The sequence below is a fragment of the Dunckerocampus dactyliophorus genome, chromosome 21 (genome assembly GCF_027744805.1).
Source record: "Dunckerocampus dactyliophorus isolate RoL2022-P2 chromosome 21, RoL_Ddac_1.1, whole genome shotgun sequence".
NCBI classification, from domain to species: Eukaryota; Metazoa; Chordata; class Actinopteri; order Syngnathiformes; family Syngnathidae; genus Dunckerocampus; species Dunckerocampus dactyliophorus.
In genome coordinates, this window is record NC_072839.1 from 6,045,973 (window position 1) to 6,069,987 (window position 24,015).

The window sequence follows — 24,015 nt, forward strand, 5'->3', positions numbered from 1 at the left end:
TAACCGGAAGTATTGTGAAGTTTACTTTAATTTGTGTTTTTGTTGCCCTGTAGTGATTTATAAGTTCATAGAAGTAATTATGCGTGAAAGTAGTAGAAGAACCAATAATATGTTCTTTTTTTTACATAAATAAAACCTTCACCAAAGAAAAAAAAAACAAGTACCAAAAATACGTATGTCAGGTGTAATAGACACGTTCTACCATTTGATGTCGCTGTCATTTCAAAATTAAAACACAAAGACGAAACGTAAAAGAACCCGGATGAGTTGTACATAAGCAGGCAACAGGCCTCTTGCTCGCCCTCTTTCATGACAAGCTAACCACGTTGTTGGTTCCTGGCTCACCGCTGTTCGCTTGAATTTCTCACGAATAAGTCTGTCAGGAATTATCCACAATGGTATGTTTCCATCTCAAAACTGTTGCCTTTGTTTCACAATGTTCACGAGACGACACGAGCGATAATAAAAGGGCAATACAACCGAAATAGTACCAATTTCGGCTGTAGCCTAGCATACCTAGCCGCCGTAGCCGCTTGAAATAAGTTCGCCGAATATTATGAAAAGAAAATTGCAATGTGGGCCCGTTGAACACATTAATCACTGCATATTACAAGTCTCATATTCTGGGCATTACATTTTGTATTATCCGGTTGGGGTTCTTTAACAGTTAAACGTGCCAAGTAAAATTAACGCAAGGGAAGTCGTGGCTATCAAGTCATATCTTACTATTAAATTCTTGTTCTGTTTATTTTGCGCTTTCCTGGCTTCAGTAGATAGTTTTTGTCGGTCTTAACTCGCTTAAATCGTACTCTGAGGCTGTGTTTCAGTCCATGAACTTCCTTACTTGCGCTACGATAAGAGGGCGCGAATTTTGACATTGTATTGCTCTCCCAAATAATTAGTCACTGTGCACTTATAGGAAAGGGCCATGGTAATATTTATCCACTTCTCTGTTTTTAAATTGTGAGCTGCAAACACTTTTACACTGAAAATGCAAAATGTTATTATGATAGTGTAGTAAGTGTTCACAATGAAAAGAACGTTATAATGCGATGTTGTAGTTAAATCTGTCAAGATCAATATTAATAAGCTTTTGGGTTTTAAGCGACAAGTAAACCGTCCCCACCGCTACTGTATTGTATGTTACACATGGAGGTCTTGCACAATTGAAGTAATGTTGATTTTTCTCTGTTATGCTGCATATTTGCAGGCTTTCAAGGACACAGGGAAGGCACCAGTTGAGACGGAGGTGGCCATTCACCGCATCCGCATCACCCTCACCAGCCGCAACGTCAAGTCTCTGGAGAAAGGTCAGCAAAATGACCTTAAAGAGAGCGCAGTCCCAAGCGATGAGGAGAATATTTTCACTGATTAACCCTGATGTGTGAAATACGCTATTCTGAGCTTTTTTTTTTTTTTTTGGAACGTGCAGTGTAAAAAGAATGGTGGTTACATGGTTGAGGTTTTTTTTTTTCCCATCACAGTCTGCGCCGACTTGATCCGTGGGGCTAAAGAGAAGAGCCTGAAGGTGAAAGGACCCGTCCGCATGCCAACCAAGGTACAAGCTTGTGCAGCTTTTCTGCAATATGATATAATCTCAGATTTATGCTTGTTAGCCACACGTTAGGTACACCACTACACACCATCATTTGGGTGCGTAATGCACAGCACCACTGTTGCATAGTAGATTCACGTCGATGAACGTTATCCTCCTGTCCTTTTCAGACCCTGCGTATCACCACCAGAAAGACCCCCTGTGGTGAAGGATCCAAAACCTGGGATCGCTTCCAGATGAGGATCCACAAACGCCTGATTGATCTGCACAGCCCATCTGAAATTGTCAAGCAGATCACCTCCATCAGCATCGAACCCGGTGTTGAGGTTGAGGTTACCATCGCCGATGCATAAATATGCACAAGCTGCAATAAAGAAACACAAAAGGAGAATACTTTGTCTTGCTTTGTCAGTAATTTGCCACAGTTCTAGTTCTGCACTCTCAGGAATAGAATTGGCTATTTTGATTGGTGCTTACGATAAGCTACTTCAATGGCACAGTTGATCTCACTACCACGTTACAATTACAGTTAGGTCATTTTCACTTCTGTTTAAACTAATTTGCATCTAAGTATGCTCTGCAAACATAACTTATCTTATCCTGCAAGCCAGTAAAGGTTTGTGTTCTTGCTAAGGTACACACCATTGTTGCAGTAGTTCCTATTACAGTGAAATAAAGTTGAATCCAATTCAACACATCTGTCAGTATACGTTGTGTACTGACTTCCTGAGGGTGCCAGTTTTTACAGTATGACAACCACGCTTAAGTGTGTTATGCAATAGAAATTGCATATACACTGAATACATTACTCATGAAATTACCAAGTAAATTGTTAATGTCACTTTTAATATATTTTAACACAGGTGAAGTGATGCCCTTTTTTTTTGTTTACATACAGTGGTGTGAAAAAGTGTTTGCCCCCTTTCTGGTTTATTTGTTTGCATGTTTGTCACACAAATGTTTCAGATCATCAAACTAATTTAAATACTAGTCAATGACACAACACAAAATGTGGTTTTTAAATGGAACTTTTTATTAAGGGAGAAAAAAAATCCAAACCTACATGTCCCTGTGTGATAAAGTGATTGCCCCCTAAACCTAATAAGTGGTTGGGCCCCCCTTAGCAGCAACAACTACAATCAAGTGTTTGTGATAACTTGCAGTGAGTCTCTTACAGCGCTGGGGAGGAATTTTGGCCCACTCATCTTTGCAGAATTGTTGTCATTCAGCCACATTGGAGGGTTTTCCAGCATGAAGCACCTTTTTAAGATCATGCCACAGCATCTCAATAGGATTCAGGTCAGGACTTTGACTAGGCCACTCCAAAGTCTTCATTTTGTTTTTCTTCAGCCATTCAGAGGTGGACTTGCTGGTGTGTTTTGGATCATTGTCCTGCTGCAGAACCCAAGTTGGTTTCAGCTTGAGATCACCAACAGATGGCCGGACATTCTCCTTCAGGATTTGTTGGTAGACAGCATAATTCATGGTTCCATTTATCACAGCAAGTCTTCCAGATCCTGAGGCAGCAAAACAGCCCCAGGCCATCACACTACCACCACCATATTTTACTGTTGGTGTGATCTTTTTTCTGAAATGAGGCGTTATTTTTACGCCAGTTGTAATGGGACACATGCTTTCCAAAAAGTTAAAACTTTTTTTCCAAAGGTCTTGGGGATCATCAAGATGTTTTCTGGCTTTTTTTTCCAGCAGTGTGTTTTGTCTTGGAACTCTGCCATGCAGGCCGTTTTTGCCCAGTGTCTTGTGAGTCATGAACACTGACTTTAACTGAGGCAAGCGAGGCCTGCAGTTCTTTGGATGTTGTTGTGGAGTCTTTTGTGACCTCTAGGATGAGTCGTTGCTGCGCTCTTGGGGTCATTTTGGTTGGCCGGTCATTCTTGGGAGGGTTCACCACTGTTCCATGTATCCATTGTATCTTGTTCCATCAATAAGAAAACAAAACAATATATATAAATAAAAAATGGAAAAATCAGCAGTAATTTTACAAGAATAAAATATTAATATTAATGAAAAACATTAATATTAATAATTTATAATTAAAAATGTATAAATTAAAAATAAATATTAACAGGAAAAATTGTAATCTAACACGTAAAAGTCGTACATTTTAAGAGAACGTAATATGAGGAAAAATTACATTTTAGTGCCATGAAGTTGAAATATTAAAAAAAACAATCATGTAATATGAAAAACGAGTAACTTTTGGAAAATTAGGTTGTGGTATGATAATGTCAAAATATTGGAATAAAGTCATAATTCCTAACATTTTCTTACCGCTTGTCCTTATAGGGTCGTGGGGGTATGCTGGAGCCTATCCCAGCTGACTTCAGGCGAGAGGTGGGGTACAACCTGGACCGGACTGATCCGATTGGCTGTCCATCAAGACACAGGTCAGTCTTCGACCCAACTTAAGGCCCTTATTGGTGCTGACTGCAACGCAATAACCATCAGACAGCATCTGCGGGAAAAGGGTTTAAAAAAACGATTTCAAAGACCTCGGCTCTTCAACGCCACAAAACTTTGCATCAAGGGGAGCATCAAACATGGGATGTTAAATTGTGGAAAAAAAAGTTTTATTCTTTGATGAGAAAAAATGTAACCTTGACGGTCTAGATGGCTTCCAACGTTCATTCAGTGGAACACTTCAGGTTGTGCGGGGTCGTCAAACGGTGGATGCTTACATGCAGATGTTGGAGCAGGCATCCCTCATGACTGAGGGCCCTCGTCTGTGTGGTAACAGCTGGGTTTGGGTTCACTGCATTAAACTAATTAAAATGTGGGTTGCCCATCATCCAACATGATGGACTTTTAAGGCTAAAAATAACAAGCATTTCTGTGAACAAAAAAATGAAGCATGTGGACAGTTGACTTGGTTTTATTAAGCACAGTATTAAGTAATCCATATCGAAGCAAAGCGCACCAGAGTTTTTCTCCTGTGTGTTTTGCGTGCAATCAGAGATCTTTTCCACGACATTTTTTTAAGCCGAATCCAATCAGCAATCAAAGGATTTATCTCCTGTGTGCGTTCTCATGTGTTTTACCATATTCACCTTATTGCTGAATCTTTTATCGCAAACGGAACAAATATACGGTTTTTCACCGCTGTGCGTTTTCATGTGTGTTGTCATGTTTACCTTCTGAGTGAAACTTTTATCACAAATTGAGCAAACGTATGGTTTTTCACCAGTGTGCGTTCTCATGTGTTTCATCATAGATACCCTTTCAGCAAATGTTTTTGCGCAAAGTGAACAGGAAAACGGTTTTTCTCCCGTGTGCGTCCTCATGTGTGTTATGATATTTGACTTTTCAGAGAATCTTCTACCACAGACTGAACAACTGAAAGGTTTTTCTCCCGTGTGTGTCCGCATGTGCGATATGATATTTGACTTTTGAGAGAATCTCTGGCGGCAAACTGAACAGCTGAAAGGTTTTTCTCCTGTGTGCGTCCTCATGTGTTTCACCATATGCGACTTCTGGGAGAACGTTTTACCACAAACTGAACAACAAAACGGTTTTTCCCCTGTGTGGGTTCTCGCGTGTCGAGTCAAAGCACTGTTATTGGAAAAGCTTTCGCCACAAACTGAGCAGGCCGAACATTTTTTCCCTGTCTTCTTTTTAGAACATTCTGAGTCTTTGTTGTCAGTTTGAGTCTTCAAATCCATTTCACGGTCCGCATTGCTACTCAAAGGCTCTTGGGTGTCGTTCTTGTGTGACATTGTGTCGTCATTATCCGACAGAGGAGCCAAGTCTGCTTGTGATCCTCCGCAGTGGTCTCCATCAGCTTCTGTTGTCATGTGTTGTGGTGAGCTGCTGCTGTTCTCCTCACGTGGGTTGTGATGAAGCTGTGAGGAGTCAGGTGGTTTGTCTTCATGGCCTTCAGCCTTCAAAGAGACAACTGTCAGTGGCAACTTGGTGAGATCAGTCTCCTCCGGCCCTCGAAGATACTCTCCGTCCTGAGTGCGCCAGAGTTCCCCCTCTTCCTCTTTAATGTGGGGGTGCTGTGGCTCCTCCTGCTTCAAAGTGGAGCTCACCCCCTTTCGCTGAGTGGGACGCTCTTCCTGACGATCAATCAGATTGTGGCCGTCTGCAAGACAGACGTCAATCATAATCACTTTCCTTTCCTTCTGGTCTGCCGCGTAATGTCTGGGTTGTCATTAAACATTAGCTTTAGCATAGTGATATGCTAAAAGTAGAATGTACCTTCAAAGTGTAGCACAGTTTGAGTCTGGCAAACATCCTCCAGTTGTTGACGAAGTCTCTCCTTCTCTTCTCTTGTCCGACAAAGTTCCTCCTCGTACGACGCCATCGTTCTTTCAAACAGTTGGACTATTTCGTCAGCAGCCGCCATGAGTCGCTCCTTTACCAGCTCTTGCAGCATTTTGATGTCGTCCTTCAGCAAAGCGTAGCTAATTTCCCCCTTTTTTCCTTCTAACAATTGCGCCTTCCTTCTTCTTCGTGTGTTTTAACGGAGGTCGGCATCCTGCGTGTTGCATTACCGCCCCCTCCGCTGTTTCGAGACCATTACATTCTCCACCATAGTCCAGTCTCCTTGTGGTATTTCCAGCCCGGACACTCAGCTTTTCTGTGTTTTATAACAGGAAGTTTTTCATGGTGCCTTTTTTCAATTATGTTTTTGTGCACCACCACTGTGGTTTCTCCTCCTTTGTTGTATTTAATGTGACTCTCATGAAAGAGATAAGTGTTAGCATCTGGGGTCCAAACCTCCCCAGCATGAAACCGAAGGCTTGTGTATGTTTAAGTGGATTGTAGAGAATGTATTACAATTATCTCATAAATAGCCAGCCGATATGTGAAATTCATCTTTATTATAGTCGTGACATGAATGAGACCGCGGGTGTCCGAAACATTTTCCACTGAGAACCACATACTGAAAAATGAAAGGATGAAAGGGCCACTTTGATATTTTGTAAAGCAACACGTGTAAATATGCTAAGAAGTTTTATATAGTTCAAGAAAAAAACTGCATCTCAGCTTTGTGATGTAGGTGAAATAGGTAAAATAGTTCAACTTTCTTCTTAAATCATCTTTGAAAATGTGATTCTCGTAATATTTTGACTTTATTCCCATATTATAACTTTTTTCCCAACCTAATTTTCCAAAAATTACTATTTGATAACTATATATATACGGTATATATTTTATTCAACTTTATTCCACCTAAAATGGCATTACTTTTCCCCATAACATTATAAGTTTATTATCGTAAAATTGCCACTTTTTACTCAATATTTTTTTTACTTTATTCTCATTAAATGACTGCTTTTTTTATGTCTGCTGTTGTTTTTTTCCCAAATATTTTTTTCTCTTAACGATGACTTTATTGTCATATCATAATTTTTTTTCGCAACCTAATTTTTCCAAAAAATTACAACTACATTTGTTGTTTTTTCACATGACAAATAATGTCTTTTTTAATATTTCAACTTTATGCTATTAAAATGATGTCATATTTCCTCATTACACCTTTACTTTTGTAAAATTATGACTTTTTGTTAATTACAACTTTTATCTCCTAATATTATGACTTTATTTTTGTAAAATTGCTGCTGAGTTTTCCATTTTTTTACGTTTCCTTGTTGTTGTGTGTTTGTTAGTGTGCGTTTTGTGTGCAATCTGAGCAAAATTAGCACTAGCATCAATCTAATTAGCAATCAATGTTTTTCTCCTGTGTGTGTTCTTGTGTGTTTTACCATATTTACCTTATTAGTGAATCCTTTATCACAAACTGAACAAATGTATGGTTTTTCTCCTGTATGCGTTCTCATGTGTTTTACCATGGTTACCTTATGAGTGAATCTTTTATCACACACTGAACAAATATATGGTTTTTCACCAGTGTGTGTTCTCATGTGTGTTGTCATGTTTACCTTTTGGGCAAATGTTTGAGCACAAACTGAACAACTAAAAGGTTTTTCTCCGGTGTGTGTCCGCATGTGTGCTGCTAAAATGTTCCGCCGAGAGAATGTTTTCGCACAAAATGAACAGGAAAACGGTTTCTCTCCTGTGTGTGTTGTCAGGTGTGTGAGCATAGTTGACTTTTCAAAGAATCTTTTGCCGCAAATTGAACAACTAAAAGGTTTTTCTTCCGCGTGCGTCCTCAAGTCCTTATTGGAAAAACTTTCAACACAAACCGAGCGGGTCAAACATTTTTTTCCCACCTTCTTTTTAGAACATTCAAAGTCTTTGTTGTCAGTTTGAGTCCTCATATCACCTTCACAGTCTGCATTGCTGCTCAAAGATTCTCGGATGTCGTTCCTGTCTTCAGCTTCAGGACAGTGTGACATTGTGTCGTCATTATCTGATAGTGGAGCTAAGAGGCTGTCTGCTTGTGATCCTCCACAGTGGTCTCCATCAGCTTCTGCTGTCATGTGTTGTGGTGAGCTGCTGCTGCTTGGATGCTGCGCCCCTCTGTTGTCCTCACTGTGAGGAAGCTGTGAGGACTCAGGTGGTTTGTCTTCATGGTCTTCAGTCTTCACATAGACAACTGTCAGTGGCAACTTGGTGAGGTCAGTCTTCTGTGCCTCTAAAAGACACTTTCCGTCCTGAGTGGTCCAGAGTTCCTCCTCTTCCTCTTTAATGTGGGGGGTCTGTGGATCCTCCGGCTTCAAAGTGGAGCTCACCCCATGCCGCTGAGGGGGACGTTCTTCTTGACGATCAAACAGCTTCTGGACGTCTGCAGGACACCAGCAAGACAAACTTCAACCATAATTACTGTTATTGTTCTGTGCATTTGGACGCAACATGTCACAGTTAGTGGTAGAGCGCCACCTATAGCGTTGGGGGTGACAACTAACGTTTATACGGACAATTATTTTACCCTTGTGTTGAGAAGATGTTTAAAAGTACAATGTCAGTGAACATAAATATACCTTCAACGTGTAGCACAGTCCGAGTCTTGCCAACGGTTCCCAGTTGTCGTCCATGTCGCTTCTTCTCTCTTGTTCGACAAAGTTCCTCCTCGTACGACGCTATGGTTCTTTCAAAAAGTTCGAATATTTCGTCAGCTGCCGCCATGAGCCGCTCCTTCACCAACTCTTTCAACATTTTGATGCCTTGTCGTCTTTCAGCGAAGCGTTGCTAATTTTTCCGTTTTCCGTTGTGACTTCCGGCTTCTTCTTCTTCTTCTTTTGGTTCAATGGCGGGTTGCAACCATGACTTGCATACCGTCATCTACTGTACAAGAGTATGCAACATGGGCCATGTATCTCATTTTATATTAATTCAGATAATGAGAGACGAAAATACTAACACTAATACTGATATTAACATTATATAAATATTGTAATAATTATCTATATTCTAATATACAGTCACGAGTCCTTCAAATACTTATCTCCATATCTGTATAGCTCTAACCTACTGTTCCTAAAACACCCTCAATGCTCCATTCCTTTCCTACTTTAGTAAGACTTCAGCTTTTTCTTCTTTGTGTGCTTTACAGGCGATTGGCATCCCCGTGGGTGCATTACCGCCCTCTACCGCTGCTTTTCGACCATTACATTTTCCACCGTAGGCCAGAAATATTTCATGATTTTCATTTCTCTGTTATTATCCAAAATTGTAATTATTCATTGATGGTCAAGTCTACCATTCCCTTTGATCTTAACTCCTCCTCCTACCTCTCTCTTCTTCATATCCTAGATGAAAGTAAATGCCTGCCCTTTTGTCCTTTATCCCTATATTCCTGCCATGCCTGTACTGATTATGCCCCCATATTATGACCTTTATTTCTCTTTTACGATTGCTAATTTTGATTTCCTCAGTGCTGAGAGATTGTTTGGCCAATCCAGCCACACCTATGGTGACTGCATTTTGAATATTCAAGAGTCTTTATTGTCAATTCACCATATATCACGGACAAACAGAGCACTGAAATTATGATTTTTCCCCCTCCATGGTGCAATTCAATTGAACAGTATAAGTAGGGGGTATATACAGATAAAAAAAAAAATAGCCAAAGCCAGTATCAACTATTAACGTCATTGTAATCCTAACAACACAACAACAAGATAGATCGAAATAGAAGATTAGCGAAAAATATCAATCTCCTTACGCTAGTATTGACCCAATACTGACACTACTCTTGGTATCAATATGATGAATATTTGCATTAATTCGCCCACCCTGAGTATCAGAGCCGTAACAGCGGTGACGCCGCCTGTGTGAAAGGATGTTCTCAAGTGGAATATCACACCCGAGACTGAAAGACTCGAAAGCAATTTTTGCAGTCCAGCAAATATTAATACATTATGTTGGCGTTCAAAGTATGTGAATTTGAAACGAAGTACTGATTAACTCTTGTAGAAACTAACTTATCCAGGTTTTTTTTTTCCCTTCAGAAACACGGGTAGAAATTGGTCTATAATTGCTAAAAACACAGTTCGCCTTCTTTAAAAGAAGGTCAAACCTATTTAAGGCAGCGAGACCAATAATACCAGTATGGCAGGTTTGTGATGGTGACATTTTCTTGGCCAAAGTGCTACCAACATTCCCAAACAAGTGATTAAATTCATTGACTATGTCAGTGAGAGGGCCGCACTGTGGCCGAGTGGTTAGCATGTCGGCCTCACAATCAGGAGATCCGGGTTTCTATCTCTGTAAGAACATGTCTGGGCCGAGTTTGCATTTCTCCCCAAGTGTGGGTTTTCTCCGGGTACTGCGGCTTCCTCCCACATTCCAAAAACATGCATGTTAGGTTAATTGGCGACTCTAAATTATTGATAGGTGTGAATGCTTGATGTCTATATGTGCCTATATGTGCCCTGTGATTGGCTGGCAGTCCAGGGTGTACCCCGCCTCTCACCCAAAGTCAGTCCTAGTGAGGACCACTGATCTGTATGAAAAGAATCTGGATAGGCCATTGGTCAATGACTTGTGAAGTCACGCGGCCGCCATATTACCACTCACAAGAAACATTTCTCGGACAACGACTTATGTGAGAACTTGTGAGTTGTTAAGTCTGTTGTTAGTTTGTTACCCACTCACACTAAATGTAAGGTTAGTCTTCAGACTAACCTCGCACAACAGGTGTGCTAGAGCCTTGTCATAAGGACTCGGGTATGGTAATTTTAAAAAATTCTGTTGATATCATACCATACCTGAGTCATAACAGCTTTACATAGGGGCCGCGGGGGGTATGTAAACAAACAACCGCCACTAGTCTACTAAATAATTTGCGGTTGCTTGCAAATATAAAAAAATACGTTTTTTTGTTGTTTGTTTATCCGAATTTAAAATGAACCCCCATATGGAGACAATGTTTATATATTATTACATATTATATTACATATTAATCCTGTGTTTTTTGTTAAAATATATTTCTATATCAGAAAAGAGGTTATTTGTATTTCATAACACAAACAAAAAAAATCAGCAAAATGTTAAATGATTTTAAAACTTGTCCAAAGTCACTCTCTTTGATGATTCATATTTTGTACAGACGAGAGCATAGTGAATTGTATGAAAGTAAGAATAAAAAAAAGTAAAAGGATCATGACCATGGATTTTAGTGGAAAAAAGGGATGAGATATGCAGTTAAAATTAAAATCTCTTTCTAGAGGAGTAAAACTATGCATTGCTATAGGGGAGTGCTGAGCCAGGGTGCACAGTAGAATTTTGTCCCAAAGGCAATGAGAATTAGAAGGGGAAAAGTACATTTAATATAGACAAAAGATAGACAATAAAGTATCAAATCGTTTTCAAGGGACGAAGGTTGCGTTACTTGAAGGAATGGGAGAATCTCCCCGCTTTTTAATGTAAAATATAGATGTTCTGCGAGTCTCTTCATCTGCTTTGTACGCTATGTACGCTGTGCCAATGTAGTCTGCTACGTACGAGATGAGAGTGGTAAGATGGCCTCTCTGTGGCTTCAGCGGCTTGCACGGGCGCATGCGACGTATGGTCTATCCAGATTCTTTTCGTACAGATCAGTGGTGAGGACAAGCGGTGCAGAAAATGAATGGGCTGCGGCTCTGGGCTGACTCTTAAGGAGCCAGGGAGGGAAGTTTACCAACAAGCACAGCAGCACCAGCTGGCATCTGTTACACTCATCCCCCTAAAACTGGCCTTTCAAGGAACCTGAGGACACTTCACAATATTCCAGTTTTACATATGTTGGTGTGTGAGTGTAAGTTTATTATTTTTCTCCGGTGTGTGTTCTGGTGTTTTATCATATGCACCCTTTGAGCAAATGTTTTGTCACATATTGAACAATGAAAGGGTTTCTCACCAGTGCGTGTTCTCATGTGTGAAACCACATTTGACTTTTCAGAGAACCTTCTACCACAAACGGAACAACCAAAGGGTTTATTTCCTGTGTGTGTCCGCATGTGTGATGTGACATGTGACATTCACTGAGCAGGTGAACTCCATCCTTTTAGAACATTCAGCATGTTTGACGTCAGTTGGAGTCCTCATATCACCTTCTTGGGTGTCGTCCCCGTCTGCAGCCTCAGCAGAGTGTGACATGTCATCATTATCTGATAGTGGAGCTAAAAGGTCGCCTGCTTGCGATATTCCACAATGGTCTCCATCAGCTTCTGGTGGAGGATCCACCCCCCTGTGATGAACCTGTGAGGATTCGGCTGAATTGCCTTCATGGCCTTCAGTCTTCACAGAGCCAACTGTCAGTGGCAACTTGGTGAGATCAGTCTCCTCCAGCCCTAAAAGACACTCTCCGTCCTGAGTGGTCCAGAGTTCCTCCTCTTCCTCTTTAATGTGGGGGGTCTGTGGAACAAAGTGGAGCTCACCCCCTGCCGCTGAGGGGGACGCTCTTCCTGACGATCAGTCAGATTGTGGACGTCTGCAAGACAGACTTCAATCATAATCACTTTCCTTTCCTTCTGGTCTGCCGCGTAATGTCTGGATTGTCATTAAACATTAGCTTTAGCATGCTTATATGCTAAAAGTAGAATGTACCTTCCAAGTGTAGCACAGTTTGAGTCTGGCAAACATTCTCCAGTTGATGACGAAGTCTCTCCTTCTCCTCTCTTGTCCGACAAAGTTCCTCCTCGTACGACGCCATCGTTCTTTCAAACAGTTGGACTATTTCGTCAGCAGCCGCCATGAGTCGCTCCTTTACCAGCTCTTGCAGCATTTCGATGTCGTCCTTCAGCAAAGCGTTGCTAAGTTCCCACTTTTTTCCTTCTAACAATTGCGCCTTCTTCTTCTTTTGGTTCAATAGCGGGTTGGAACCATGACTTTAAAGGTGCATACCGCCACCTTCTGTACCAAAGTATGCAACATGGGCCATGTATCTTATTTTATACTAATTCAGATAATGAGGAAACTACTTATACTACTAATAATATTCATAATAATACTATAATAAAATATTCTAATAATTATCTATATTCTATTATACAATCCTGTGTCCTTCAAATGTTCTATCACCGCCCTCTGTATATCTCTAACCCCCTCTCCACCTGTTCCTATAATACCCTCAATGCTTCATTCCCTTCCTCCCTTAATCCTTTTCCTTAACTTTACACGCTCTTCCCTGTACCTCTTGCAGTGTAGTAATGTGTGTTCTCTAGATTTTTGCACTCCATACATACTTTCCATTTACATTTCCCTACCAAAAACATTGTGTCACTTAACCCGGTGTGATTGAACCTCATCGTAGTTAACACAATTTCCTCTTTTCTGTTTTTCCTCTTCATTTTTGTACTCCACTACTACCCTCGTCCCACCTGTTTTGCCATTTCTCCATCATTTGTTTTTTTTATTATTGCCTTTACGTCACCTTTATCAGCAGGTACATTTATAATATCATTTCTTCTAAATCCCTATTTTAGCAATTCGGTCTGCTCCCTCATTATTATTTTTTAACTCTGTTATATGTATATTTTTTATGTTATATTTGTCTGTTTTATCTTTAATTATCCATCCAAAGCTATTACTTTTAGTTGTATTATACTCCCAACATTCCTCTATCACATTCTTGGCCAAATGTCCATGCCTACATCCCTTAAATCTACTCCAATATGTCAACATAAGTTTATCTCTTCTCAGGTCATACTTTGGTACTTGTCCATACAGCTTCAGGTTCTGATTTTTTATGCCTTTCTTCCTGGTAATCATCATATAACATGACTTTCTGGGTGATATCTTAAATCCCCAATTATACGACCATTGTTCTATCTTCTTTATTGCTTCCTTCATTTTACTTGCCACGTCTACAGAGTCTCGTCCCCTTGCCCAAATTGTTTCCTGCTTCGTCTTCTTCGTGTATTTTAACGGCGGTTGGCATCCTCCGTGGTGCTTTACCGCCTCCTCCGCTGTTTCGAGACCATTACATCCTCAGCCACAGTCCAGTTTCTTTGAGCTGTTTCACAATTATTTTCCTTTCTCTGTTATTCTAAAGACAGTTATAAAAGTGAAAAAGATCAATAATTAAAATTGACAAAAATATTTCAATATATTTTAAATATATCAAGGACAACAGTAAAAGGTCAGTTATGAAAGTTAAAACACTTGCGTTGAGTCAATACTAAAATGATCCAATCAAATATGGTTTAGCTATGACGTCATGAAACACAAAACACTGATTGGCTGTTTCTTCAATTGACACCTGCTGCCAGTTTAAAGTGATTAGAAACGCCGCCATTTTCCATGCCAATAGAAGCTATAGCAGGTGAGTTTTTTTTTTTTCTCGAAAAACGGCTTATTTTCAGCACTTTGTGTCAGAGTGCATTTTCAGGAACGAGTTTGAATTGACTCATGTACATTAAAAGTGTGACTTTTCATTCAAAGACGAAATGAAGCATCTGGAGTGTGATGACATGGAACTGACTTGTAATGTTCCCCCTGTCAGCCCTTCACCCAAAAAGGTAATGTTTTTTTTTTTTAGTCCTCCTTCACTTGTCATAAAACAACCTCTCAGACGTGTTGACTTGGGGTTGAGACAGTTGTGCTCTGGACTGAACTGTAGGTGGAAACATCAGGTGGAGCAGAGCAGCAGACTATGGAAGTCTACCTAAGAGTCAGACCTTTCTCTAAAGACGAACTCTCTGACAATGAAGATCAGGTACTGTGCAGTGTATTGATTATCCTGACCAGGCATAATGTTTGCTACTTGACTTGATTCGTTTTATGACTTCTCAGCATTGTGTAGTGATTGAAAACAACCAGATGGTGACGCTGCAGGCCCCAAAAGGTTCAGCCACCATGAAGAGCAGTGAGAAGGGAATTGGCATGTCCCTCCACAAGTTCTGCTTCTCCCAGGTCAGCAACACCCTGCAAAACTAATAGAACAACAAACCACTTACATTTGCTCTTCAATTGAACTGTAAATATTTGTAAAATGGCCAATTCAAGCCTGAAAATGAGTTAATGAATGGAGTTAATTTACAGCACAGGTGTCCAACGTGTGGCATTAGGGCTATACGTGGCCAGCGTGTTTATTGGCCTGCGGCACAGTCTAAAAATACAATAAAACAAGAAAACTAAATCCAAGAGTGAGAAATGTTAATGCTAATTATACGGTTTGTCACACAGTTGACATTATTTTAGCATATCACTGTTTAGGAAACTAAAATGTTTTGAGTAAGCAATTTATCGCAAACAAGCATTAAAGCGAAATAGGCTGTTAATCAGCTGATCAAAAGTTTAAGGCCGCAGCGTTTTAAAAGGCAAAAATGTGGCTTGAATGTGATTTGGTCAGATTGGTGAGCTACATAAGCAAAGTCTCTCGCAGGGCACCGTTGCTGCTGAGGTTGGACTCGGTAAAACAGTCATTTGAAACTTCTTCAAAGATCTTTAGGGTTATGTTACAAAAAAGGCAAGTGGACAAAAATGGACATCCGTTCCAGACAGTGGATGCCCTCCTCAAGGAGCAAGGTTTCCACTAGCCTCCTTAAACTTTTGATCAGCCGATGAACAGCCTTTTTCACTTGAATGCTTGTTTGCAATAAATTGCTTTCTCTCATTTTTTATTTTTGCATTTTGAAGCTCTACTTTTGTGTATTGATTGTTTGGCACTGTTTAATTGCCTTACTTGTCTTGCCCTGTCAGATTTATGGCCCAGCAACAACCCAGGCTGAGCTGTATAAGCACACCGTCAAGAGTCAACTGTCGGGTTTCCTAGATGGCGAGAATGCGCTGATCTTCAGCTACGGTGTCACCAACGCCGGGAAAACCTTCACCATCCAAGGTAAATGCAGTCTGCAACTTCAGCAGGATTTTAAGACGTCGCATTTAAGCGTGGTGTATTCTACTTAGGAACTTCAAAAGAGCCAGGAATACTACCTCGAGTGCTGGATGCCACGTTTCAGTATATCGCGGGGCGCCAGTATGAGGGGATGGACCTTAAGCCCTACCTGAGGAATGATGCTCAGTGCCTGGATCTTGATCAAGTCAAGCAGGAGAAAGGCACAAAAGCGGCCATTTTTGCATCTTTCAAGGAGGTGGGGTGACTTCATATCCAAGTGGGGATACTGTAATCACTTTGGTTCATGATCTTAAATAAGACCTAAATCACTGCTTCCTAACTACAGTGTTTGCACTTTGCTATGTATTTCCCCCCTGTAGGAGTGTGACCCCTTCAGAGGCAGTCGTGGATCAGAGTCATTGTCCTGTTATGTCCCTCATCGCGCTTTGTCTGACAATCACACAGGTAACATCACAAACACACAGTTCATGCATTATGTTCACTTAGCGTTTGCTATCAAACCTCACTGAAATACAAGAACTGAAAATGATTATGCAAAAGACAATGCAGCCGAATTCAAGTCAACATTTAAAAAGGTTTCAGCAACGGGCACGTTTTTCAATTATTCATGAAATAAGTTTATAAAACGGACGTGTGGAGTTCATGACGCAGAGCCATCAAATAATTGCCTTTTTTTTCTACATAGCTAGCCATTAGAAGTGAAAGATAACTTTTGTTACACTCAACAAAAATATAAACGCAACACCTTTGTTTTTGCTCTCATTTTTAATGACCTGAACTGAACTCAAAGGCCTAAAACTTTTTCTATGTACACAAAAGGGCTGCCTATCAAATATTGTACACAAATCTGTGTTGGTAAGCATTCATGATTCATAATCTATCCATGTCATAGGTGTGACATATCAAGATGCTGATGAGACAGCACAATAAAAGGCCACTCCAAAATGTGCACTTTAACTGTATTGGGGCTGGTCCGTAGGGGTCCGAAAACCAGTCAGTATCTGCTATGACCACCATTTGTCTCTAATACCGTATACGCCAATCCAGAGCATCCCAAACCTACTCAATGGGTGACATGTCTGCTGAGTATGATGGCCATGCAAGCAATGGGATGTTTTCAGTTTCCAGGAATTGTGTACAGATCCTTGCAACATGGGGCCATGCATTATCTTTCAACGTGAGGTGGTGCTGGTGGATTCATGACACACCAATAGGCCTCAGGCTCTCGTCACAGTGTCTCTGTGCATTCAAAATGCTATCAATACAGTAAGATGTATTGTGGATTGAGTGGCCCGTGGTGGCGGTGGGGTCATGGTGCGTATGTTATGGACAACAAACACAGGTGTGTTCTATTGATGACATTTTGAAGATGGCGAGCATGTTTGGGATGCTCTGGATCGGCGTATACGGTACTTGAGGCAAGTGGTGGTCACCAGACACTGACTGGTTTACTTCACATTTTGGAGTGGCCTTTTATTGTGGCCAATCTAAGGCACACCTGTGAAATAATCATGCTGTGTCATCAGCATCTTGATATGCCACACCTGTGAGGTGGATAGATTATAAATCATGAATGCTCACTAACAGTTTTGTGAACAACATATGAGAGCGCTAGGCCTTTTGTGTTCATAGAAAAAGTTCAGCTCATGACAAAATGGGAGCAAAAACCAAAGTGTTGCATTTATATTTTTGAGTATATAAAAAGGCCTCTTACCTCTCCAAATAATAAAGACGAAAGTTGCATCTCCATGTGTAGTTTAAGACTTCTGTTCACCATTGCAGCGGGGGAGCAAGAGCGAATCAGAAGGGGAGCTTAATGTCAGCTGACTGATGTCATGTGACATCTACAAAGTGACCTTTATGCGATCGACCCAATCTACCTTTTACCATTGATCAATCAGTGGCCCGTGGGCCACACGCAGCCCAGGATGAATCACCAAGGGGCCCAGCTTGTGGTCCAGAGAAGCAAAAATCTGGCCAATAAATACATTTCGTGAGCCCTCAGTGCTTTTTTACGAAAAGTCCTACTATGGTGTGGGCCGTGAATGCTGAACACTTTTTGTATGGCTTAGCAACTGTCAATCAATGCATCGCTTTTTTGTGAAAAGCGGTTTTAAAATGCCATACAACGGGCAAGTGTTTGAACAGAATGCATTTGTCAAATATAATCACATTTAAACAATGAATAAAGTGTGTTTACTTTGCCCCAGACATAGTTCTTGTTTACAAACTCTGGCCCAACTGAATTTGTAATTGAATAGCCCTGCCGTACATGTTCCCCCCACTCTTTTGACCTTAACGTTGAACTTATGGGGTCTCTGTTTAGAGTTTGCAAGCACTGTGACAGCAGAAGGCAGCTGTCAATTTGCTCTGTGGGTGGCGTTCTTTGAAATCTACAACGAATGTGTCTATGATCTCCTCCAACCGTCCTGCTCCAAGTCCAAGAAACGTGCTGCTCTCCGCGTATGTGATGACGGCGCCGGCAACGCTTATGTTAAAGGTGCCGGGATGAATTGTAACCCCAGTGTGGACATAGAAGCTATGTGTGCTTTTGTTGGCTCCTTTTACTAAACGGTGAGTGGTTTTCAGATCTTCGATGGATCAACGTCCAGAGTTTGGGTGAAGCCTGCAAACTCCTCTACTTTGGAAACAAAAACAGAAGCGCTGCCGCCACAAAGATGAACCAATCGTCCAGCAGAAGGCAAATCACACATTCTTTCCCATCACTTCAACACTCAGCATGGTGCCATATTTATAACCAGACTACTTTGTCCTTCAGCCACAGCATATTTACCATGAAGCTGCTGAAGATAGACAGCAGCACAGTTCAAAGGATGTCAGAGTAAGTTACTTTTGCTTACAGCAGGGGTGTCCAAACTTCTTCCACCGAGGGCCGTGTAGGCTGTGTAAAGGGAGAAACGCTGCCGATAATCATAGGAGCCAATTTCAGACCTACCTACGCATTTTTCGTGCTCTGCGCACATTTTGATGCTTGAATACGCTTGTACACCTCACTGAGCTCCAGCTACGCTGGTTTCCATTTCGAGTTCAGTCTCTCAAACATGGGTAAGGTACCTGTGTCGAGGCATCGGCGCTCCTCTCCTGCAAACCCTCTTGCAGACCGTTGAGGCTGTAATTGGGCAGCTTGTACAACATTACATAAACACTGACAATTTAAAAAATGCGTGTTATGCATGGATTACTTCCAGCTGCTATAGCAGTCCCCTTCTCTCTTTAATTACTAATGTTGGCTCATGACAAAGGACACTAACAAGCTAAATAGTTGACAGTTGTGGTTGCTCAGAGTTGGCGTCACGTCACACACACTCATGCCTGACAAGTTATAAAAGCGGGGTGTCCAACAGGAAAGGAATTTAGACCTACCTTCGAAGCGTCGTTCTTTTCTTATTTCGTGGTAGATTTGTATTTTCAATGAATGAACACCGTCGTTATGCTGACGTGAATCAGTCGGCCCGAGAGATGTCACCTGAAATAGGTTGTATTGTATTAGCATTTTAGCATTTTTTTTTTTTTTTTTTTGTAATTGTATTTTAAGAATGTGCCAAGGGCCGGACTTTGAACACCCGTAGCTTACTATTTCTCTTGAGCATCCAACTGCTTGAAGTGACTACCTGCTGTGTTTCATTGTTAGTTACACAAAATGCTATTCATTGATTTGTGATCTTCAGGTTTTCTCTGTGTGATTTGGCTGGTTCCGAAAGATGCAACAAAACCAAAACCTTTGGAGAGAGGCTAAAGGAGGCGGGAAACATTAACAACTCTCTGCTTATCCTGGGGAAGTGCATCACAGCCCTGCGTAACAGTCAAGCTGACAGGTTGGTTGTCTGTATGTCCTTGATTGCAGCGTGGGGACGTTTAGCGATTCATCAGCCCTTCCTCCTATCAGAATGAAGAGCAGCTACATCCCTTTTCGAGAGAGCAAGCTCACCAAGCTCTTCCAGGCCGTCTTCTGTGGCAAAGGAAGGGCGTCAATGATTGTCAACATCAACCAGTGTGCTTCCACCTATGACGAGACACTCCATGTCATGAAGTTCTCTGCTGTAGCCAAACAGGTACGTCGAAAAAATGGTGTCCGAAGATATTTTGCTGAGCGACTGCGTGTCATCCGCAGGTGGTGCAGGTGATCCCAAACAAACCTGTGGAATCTCTGTCTCCGTGCCTGGTGGGTCCCAATGGCAAACCCCTGGTAAAGAATGGCGTGGTTGGCAAGCACGCCCTGGAAAACTGTACATCTGACGACGAGCTGCTGAGTGACGAAGATGAGGCCGATGTGTCCGTACTGCCACAGAACGTAACACATCAATGTTATGTCATTTCAAAAACATGTACAGTCGTCCCTCATTTATCACAGTCAATTAGTTCCAGAACCGACCGTGATAAGTGATTTTTTTTTTTTTTTCCAATAATTTTTGACTAATAATGGGCCGGAGTCAACCACGAAACAGCGTGGTTATCAGTTATTAATTACATTTTGAAAAACCGCCACAGTGAGGGAGCAATGTAGCGACGGCCGACTGTAATTTACCGTGGAACTCGTTTAAGTTAACCTCATTGTCCTCACTAAAAAAAAAAAATAAATAAAAAAAGCCCGCCTAAGTTGGTACCAAGATGATGGGTTGTGTTCCATGCTTTGGCATTCACTTTTTTATAATTGAGCTATAAATTGTTTTTCGGAGGGGCTGGACTCATGACAGCATGTATTGTGGATACTTGATTGTCATTGTCAGGAGCTGCTGAACATGATTGAAAGCCTCCGAACAAAACTGCTGGCTGAGCGAAGAAGAAACCTGGAACAGGAGATGGAGATCCGTAAAGAAATGGGCGACGCCATGTTACAGCAGCTCATGGAGAGCGAGGAACTCCGCAGGTGAAATTACACCTTTTTTTGCAGAAATGTTTCGATCCTTTTAGAAGCTCTGTCACCCAAGTTCATGGGATTTGTAAATAGCCGACAGATTGAAGAGCTGAAGGAGAGCTACGAAGAAAAGTTGGAGCACACTTTTGACATGTACAAGGACGCCATTAAAGAGCATGCGTACATCAGTGCAATGAACGACCTAGAAGACAACTACGTGCCTCTTGATGAGTTCATTGCAGAGGAGGAAAAAGTTGAGGTATGTGATACGTCTGCTAAACAATGGCTTCCTCACATCGGGTGCTTAGATGGGTAATTTTTAACCTTTAGGATTGTAACGGTATGCCATAATCATGATACCTCAATTTTGAGGTCTGTTTGGTTTATTTTCAGTATAGTAAGGGAACAAAATATCAAACTGCTTCACTAAAATAAAACTGCAAGCTGCTGGCAGGTGATTTTTCATTAAAATTATCAAAAGATAAAATGTAGCGACAGCATGCAGGAAAAACTGAAGCGTGCGGGGGCCAACTGATGGACTTTGAGAGGGAAACCGAGGACAAAGCAAGTGGAACGAGCATGCAAACGTGGAACAGACTTTCTATTGTCAAACTAAAACCCCCCAAAGATTATCTGTCGTCTGTCATCAAGTGCAGTGTGTCTAGTGGGTTAAATGACCAAATGAAATATGGTTGTGACTTGTGCGTAGGCCCTCAAGCAACAGCTGTCACAGTTGTCGTGTGGTTCCCGACTGGCTGCGGTTACAACGGTGCACGCGTCAAGTCAAACTCAACCATCCAAAGACTTTGAAGCAGCAGGTTTGTCACTTTTACCTCTCGGAGAAAAATCAGTTTGAATATGAGTCACATTATGACTGTGCCCCTCGCCCCTGTGACACCCACAGGGGATGATCGTTTTAAACGTCTCCACAAAGAGAAAGACGCCATTGAACGGATGTGTGAGGACAAGCAACGGGTAAGTTTTGCCGAAATGTGGGGAAGGGGAATAAAATGGTACAGCGTACATGTACATAAGTGCTTGACATCACTGTAAGATGGCGGCACCTGTGCGGCTGCGGAAGCTTGACCGTCACTTTTGTTACAATCTGGCCTAAAAACATGCAACAACGTGAAGACAAGTTAACATAAGTTGTTGCAGCAGGCAAGCAGTGTGGATTATGTAGACGCGGCATCGGAGGAACTCAATCTCTGACTGCTAACTGGGAGGACCCAGCGGCCTACGGAGCCACGTACAGGAGACTGAAACATGGTTGTCACGCTAAGTAGACCGTGACCGTGATTCAATCTGTCCTTTGTGCTCTTCTGTTCACTGCTTTTCACTGCTATGGGTTGCTCCTTAGCCGCCATAATTTCAAGTTGGCCCCTCCCGTTCCACTACATAGCCAATATAGCGACTATTGAGAGTGGTAAGTGTCCTTCGCTGTGGACGCACCATTCCACTACAGACAATGCACTGCATTTTGCTGTACTTCCCAGTGTGAATGCACTTACAGTATGCCCTCAAGTATTGGTAGCAGTGGAAGGGCACAAATTGAGACACAGCCCGTGTTTGTAGGCCTAACTGGATCGTGTCATGGTTTGCAATCTTAGTCACTTTTTTTTTTTTACTCTATGCTTCAAGACTGCATTAAAGTACACGCATTGTCATGTTTTTCTTGTGACACCCTACTTTTAACTGATCAACACTTTTTAATCATTTGTATGTTTCATTCAAAAGAAGAAATATATTTTTTGTGGCTGTGCTGTGCTGCCAGTTATCCTAAATCATCTCATCTTCCTGAGTTCTGTATGAAATGTTATGTTGTAGTTGATATTGTCCTTGGAGAAACGGCTGATGGAGCTCAGTGAATCGCTTCAGAAGGTTGGAGACAGCTTTTTGGAGAAATCCGCTGAGGTTGAGGTCCTACAGGCAAAGGCTTGTGATCAGGTGAGGCGGAATAACACGCAGCTTTTAAATACAGGTGGTCCTCAGTTTATAATGTTCCGTGTTGTATTTTGTGGCTACCAATGCGCTCCCTTAAATTAAACTACATTTCATTGTCTCGAGGCAGTGGGCCAAAATGCAACGCCAACACTGTGGAAGCGAAAATGATCAAATCAGCTGCCCTTTTGGTTCCAACTGCTCCACTGTTGCAAACATGAAGGATAAAGACTTTTGAATGCTGGGGAGGTCATGGATTCCAGGCATTAGGGCAACCGCAGGAATAGAAGTTTATTATTAGTATTAGTATTAATTGGATTTTTTTTTTTTTTTTTTTTTTTTTGTTTGTCATCTGTGAACAGTGATTGACAGGTTAGGTTCTGACTTTCACTAAAAGTCGACTCACAGCACAGCCTAGAAACGGAACTTGTTTCTAAATATGAGCAAAAAAAATGACAAACATTGTCGTAACCATGGTTTTATTTTGTTTCCATTCAGACACAATCAATGGAGGAACTTATGTGTCAGTCTTTGGAAAAGGACAAAGAAATTACCTCCCTTAAGGCAGAAATCTCCAAGCTTGCTCGAAAGTCGCCTGTACAGGCCAAAACCAAGAAAGGCCTTCTTGCCAACATCAGGGAAGCTGTCACTTCTCCTCGAAAGGCAGGAAGCGGTCGGACGCTAAAAAAGCGTTAGGACTCCACACCACTGAGCCTTGCATCTTAAACTTTTTTTATAAATGCATTACTGAAATGCCTTGAAGCTCAAGGTACTACACTTTTTTGTTGAATGTCCTTTTTTAAATTGTTTAATAAAATGTCACATGATTTTTTTCTAAGGTGTACAATCACATTTGAACCTATCCTTGTTTGCAGTATTGTTTGTTTTTTTTGTCATAGTTGCAGAAAGCTAATTAGACACGCAAACATACACTGTAATAGAAACGTCACGCCACGGCGTTCATGTTGCTACCCTGAGCTTTAGACTAAGCTGGTCAAATGAGGACATCCATTATCTGGAGCCTGAAGGCGAAATAAGCCACAAAAGGCCTTGAGAAGTGGGAGGGTAAAAAAAAAAAACAAAAAAAAAAGGTCCTGAAAGGCGGCCGTATTCTCGAACTGCAACCAGGCAAGAGGTTGTGTTTTAAGAAAATAGAATTTAATTTCACGATAGATACAGTAGATAACCTTTGTCTGCTGCAGAACAGACATTTGACTGCCTCTAACTTACAGGACAGAACAATATGACAGATGGAACACAACTAAAACTGACACCAAATATATTAAACAATGCAAATGATGCAGCAGTGCTCCTTGATGGATAAAATGGTGCCCCCCACCATTTGAAATGTTGAAATACTGTTGGGGGAAACAGGTCATATCTATCTGTACTGTACATGCTGAACTTGAAACTGAAACCAGCAAAATGCAACAA

General features: G+C 41.3%; 4 protein-coding genes and 1 non-coding gene across 6 annotated transcripts; 3 read left to right on the forward strand and 2 right to left on the reverse strand.

Moving 5' to 3' along the window:
* Positions 1–247: 247 nt before the first annotated feature.
* rps20 (ribosomal protein S20) lies at positions 248–1,948 on the forward strand. The gene is made up of 4 exons (XM_054764873.1): positions 248–398; positions 1,211–1,310; positions 1,485–1,558; positions 1,726–1,948. The coding sequence occupies exons 1-4, from the start codon at positions 396–398 to the stop codon at positions 1,906–1,908; spliced, it is 360 nt and encodes a 119-aa protein (XP_054620848.1). The 5' UTR covers positions 248–395; the 3' UTR covers positions 1,909–1,948.
* Positions 1,345–1,410, forward strand: LOC129174449 (small nucleolar RNA U54). Its single transcript, XR_008567456.1, has one exon. It is a non-coding gene; the product is annotated as a small nucleolar RNA U54 (small nucleolar RNA).
* Positions 1,949–4,213: 2,265 nt separating the features above from the next.
* Positions 4,214–6,126, reverse strand: LOC129173761 (zinc finger protein 84-like). The gene is made up of 2 exons (XM_054764860.1): positions 5,774–6,126; positions 4,214–5,657 (listed from the first exon to the last, which is right to left on the reverse strand). The coding sequence occupies exons 1-2, from the start codon at positions 5,949–5,951 to the stop codon at positions 4,567–4,569; spliced, it is 1,269 nt and encodes a 422-aa protein (XP_054620835.1). The 5' UTR covers positions 5,952–6,126; the 3' UTR covers positions 4,214–4,566.
* A 274-nt stretch (positions 6,127–6,400) lies between these two features.
* Positions 6,401–8,998, reverse strand: LOC129173764 (zinc finger protein 135-like). Its single transcript, XM_054764865.1, has 2 exons — positions 8,464–8,998; positions 6,401–8,267 (listed from the first exon to the last, which is right to left on the reverse strand). Exons 1-2 carry the CDS (start codon positions 8,636–8,638, stop codon positions 7,246–7,248), a joined length of 1,197 nt encoding a protein of 398 aa, XP_054620840.1. The 5' UTR covers positions 8,639–8,998; the 3' UTR covers positions 6,401–7,245.
* Positions 8,999–14,191: 5,193 nt separating this feature from the next.
* Positions 14,192–23,314, forward strand: zgc:56231 (uncharacterized protein LOC406257 homolog). Of its 2 annotated transcripts, XM_054765758.1 has the most exons (19): positions 14,192–14,228; positions 14,348–14,424; positions 14,526–14,621; positions 14,699–14,818; positions 15,608–15,746; positions 15,815–15,999; positions 16,124–16,208; positions 18,091–18,264; positions 18,354–18,465; positions 18,544–18,606; positions 19,454–19,600; positions 19,672–19,837; positions 19,897–20,076; positions 20,513–20,652; positions 20,734–20,899; positions 21,350–21,458; positions 21,545–21,615; positions 22,468–22,587; positions 23,080–23,314. In XM_054765758.1, exons 1-19 carry the CDS (start codon positions 14,207–14,209, stop codon positions 23,275–23,277), a joined length of 2,370 nt encoding a protein of 789 aa, XP_054621733.1. In that variant the 5' UTR covers positions 14,192–14,206; the 3' UTR covers positions 23,278–23,314. The 2 variants fall into 2 exon arrangements, with proteins under 2 accessions (XP_054621733.1, XP_054621734.1); XM_054765759.1 differs by lacking the exon at positions 14,192–14,228 and having other exon boundaries at positions 14,396–14,424; positions 14,709–14,818.
* The last annotated feature ends 701 nt before the right edge of the window (positions 23,315–24,015 follow it).

Excerpts from the sequence above, each read along its gene's own strand:
- rps20 (XM_054764873.1), top strand. Across the intron at positions 1,311-1,484 it reads CGTCAAGTCTCTGGAGAAAG|TCTGCGCCGACTTGATCCGT; the intron begins GTCAGCAAAATG and ends TTCCCATCACAG. Across the intron at positions 1,559-1,725 it reads CCGTCCGCATGCCAACCAAG|ACCCTGCGTATCACCACCAG; the intron begins GTACAAGCTTGT and ends TGTCCTTTTCAG.
- LOC129173761 (XM_054764860.1), bottom strand. The coding sequence starts at position 5,951 with ATGCTGCAAGAGCTGGTAAAGGAGCGACTCATGGCGGCTGCTGACGAA. Across the intron at positions 5,658-5,773 it reads AACTGTGCTACACTTTGAAG|ACGGCCACAATCTGATTGAT; the intron begins GTACATTCTACT and ends TCTGTCTTGCAG.
- LOC129173764 (XM_054764865.1), bottom strand. The coding sequence starts at position 8,638 with ATGTTGAAAGAGTTGGTGAAGGAGCGGCTCATGGCGGCAGCTGACGAA. Across the intron at positions 8,268-8,463 it reads GACTGTGCTACACGTTGAAG|ACGTCCAGAAGCTGTTTGAT; the intron begins GTATATTTATGT and ends GGTGTCCTGCAG.
- zgc:56231 (XM_054765758.1), top strand. The coding sequence starts at position 14,207 with ATGCCAATAGAAGCTATAGCAG. Across the intron at positions 14,229-14,347 it reads GCCAATAGAAGCTATAGCAG|ACGAAATGAAGCATCTGGAG; the intron begins GTGAGTTTTTTT and ends TTTCATTCAAAG. Across the intron at positions 22,588-23,079 it reads AGGCAAAGGCTTGTGATCAG|ACACAATCAATGGAGGAACT; the intron begins GTGAGGCGGAAT and ends GTTTCCATTCAG.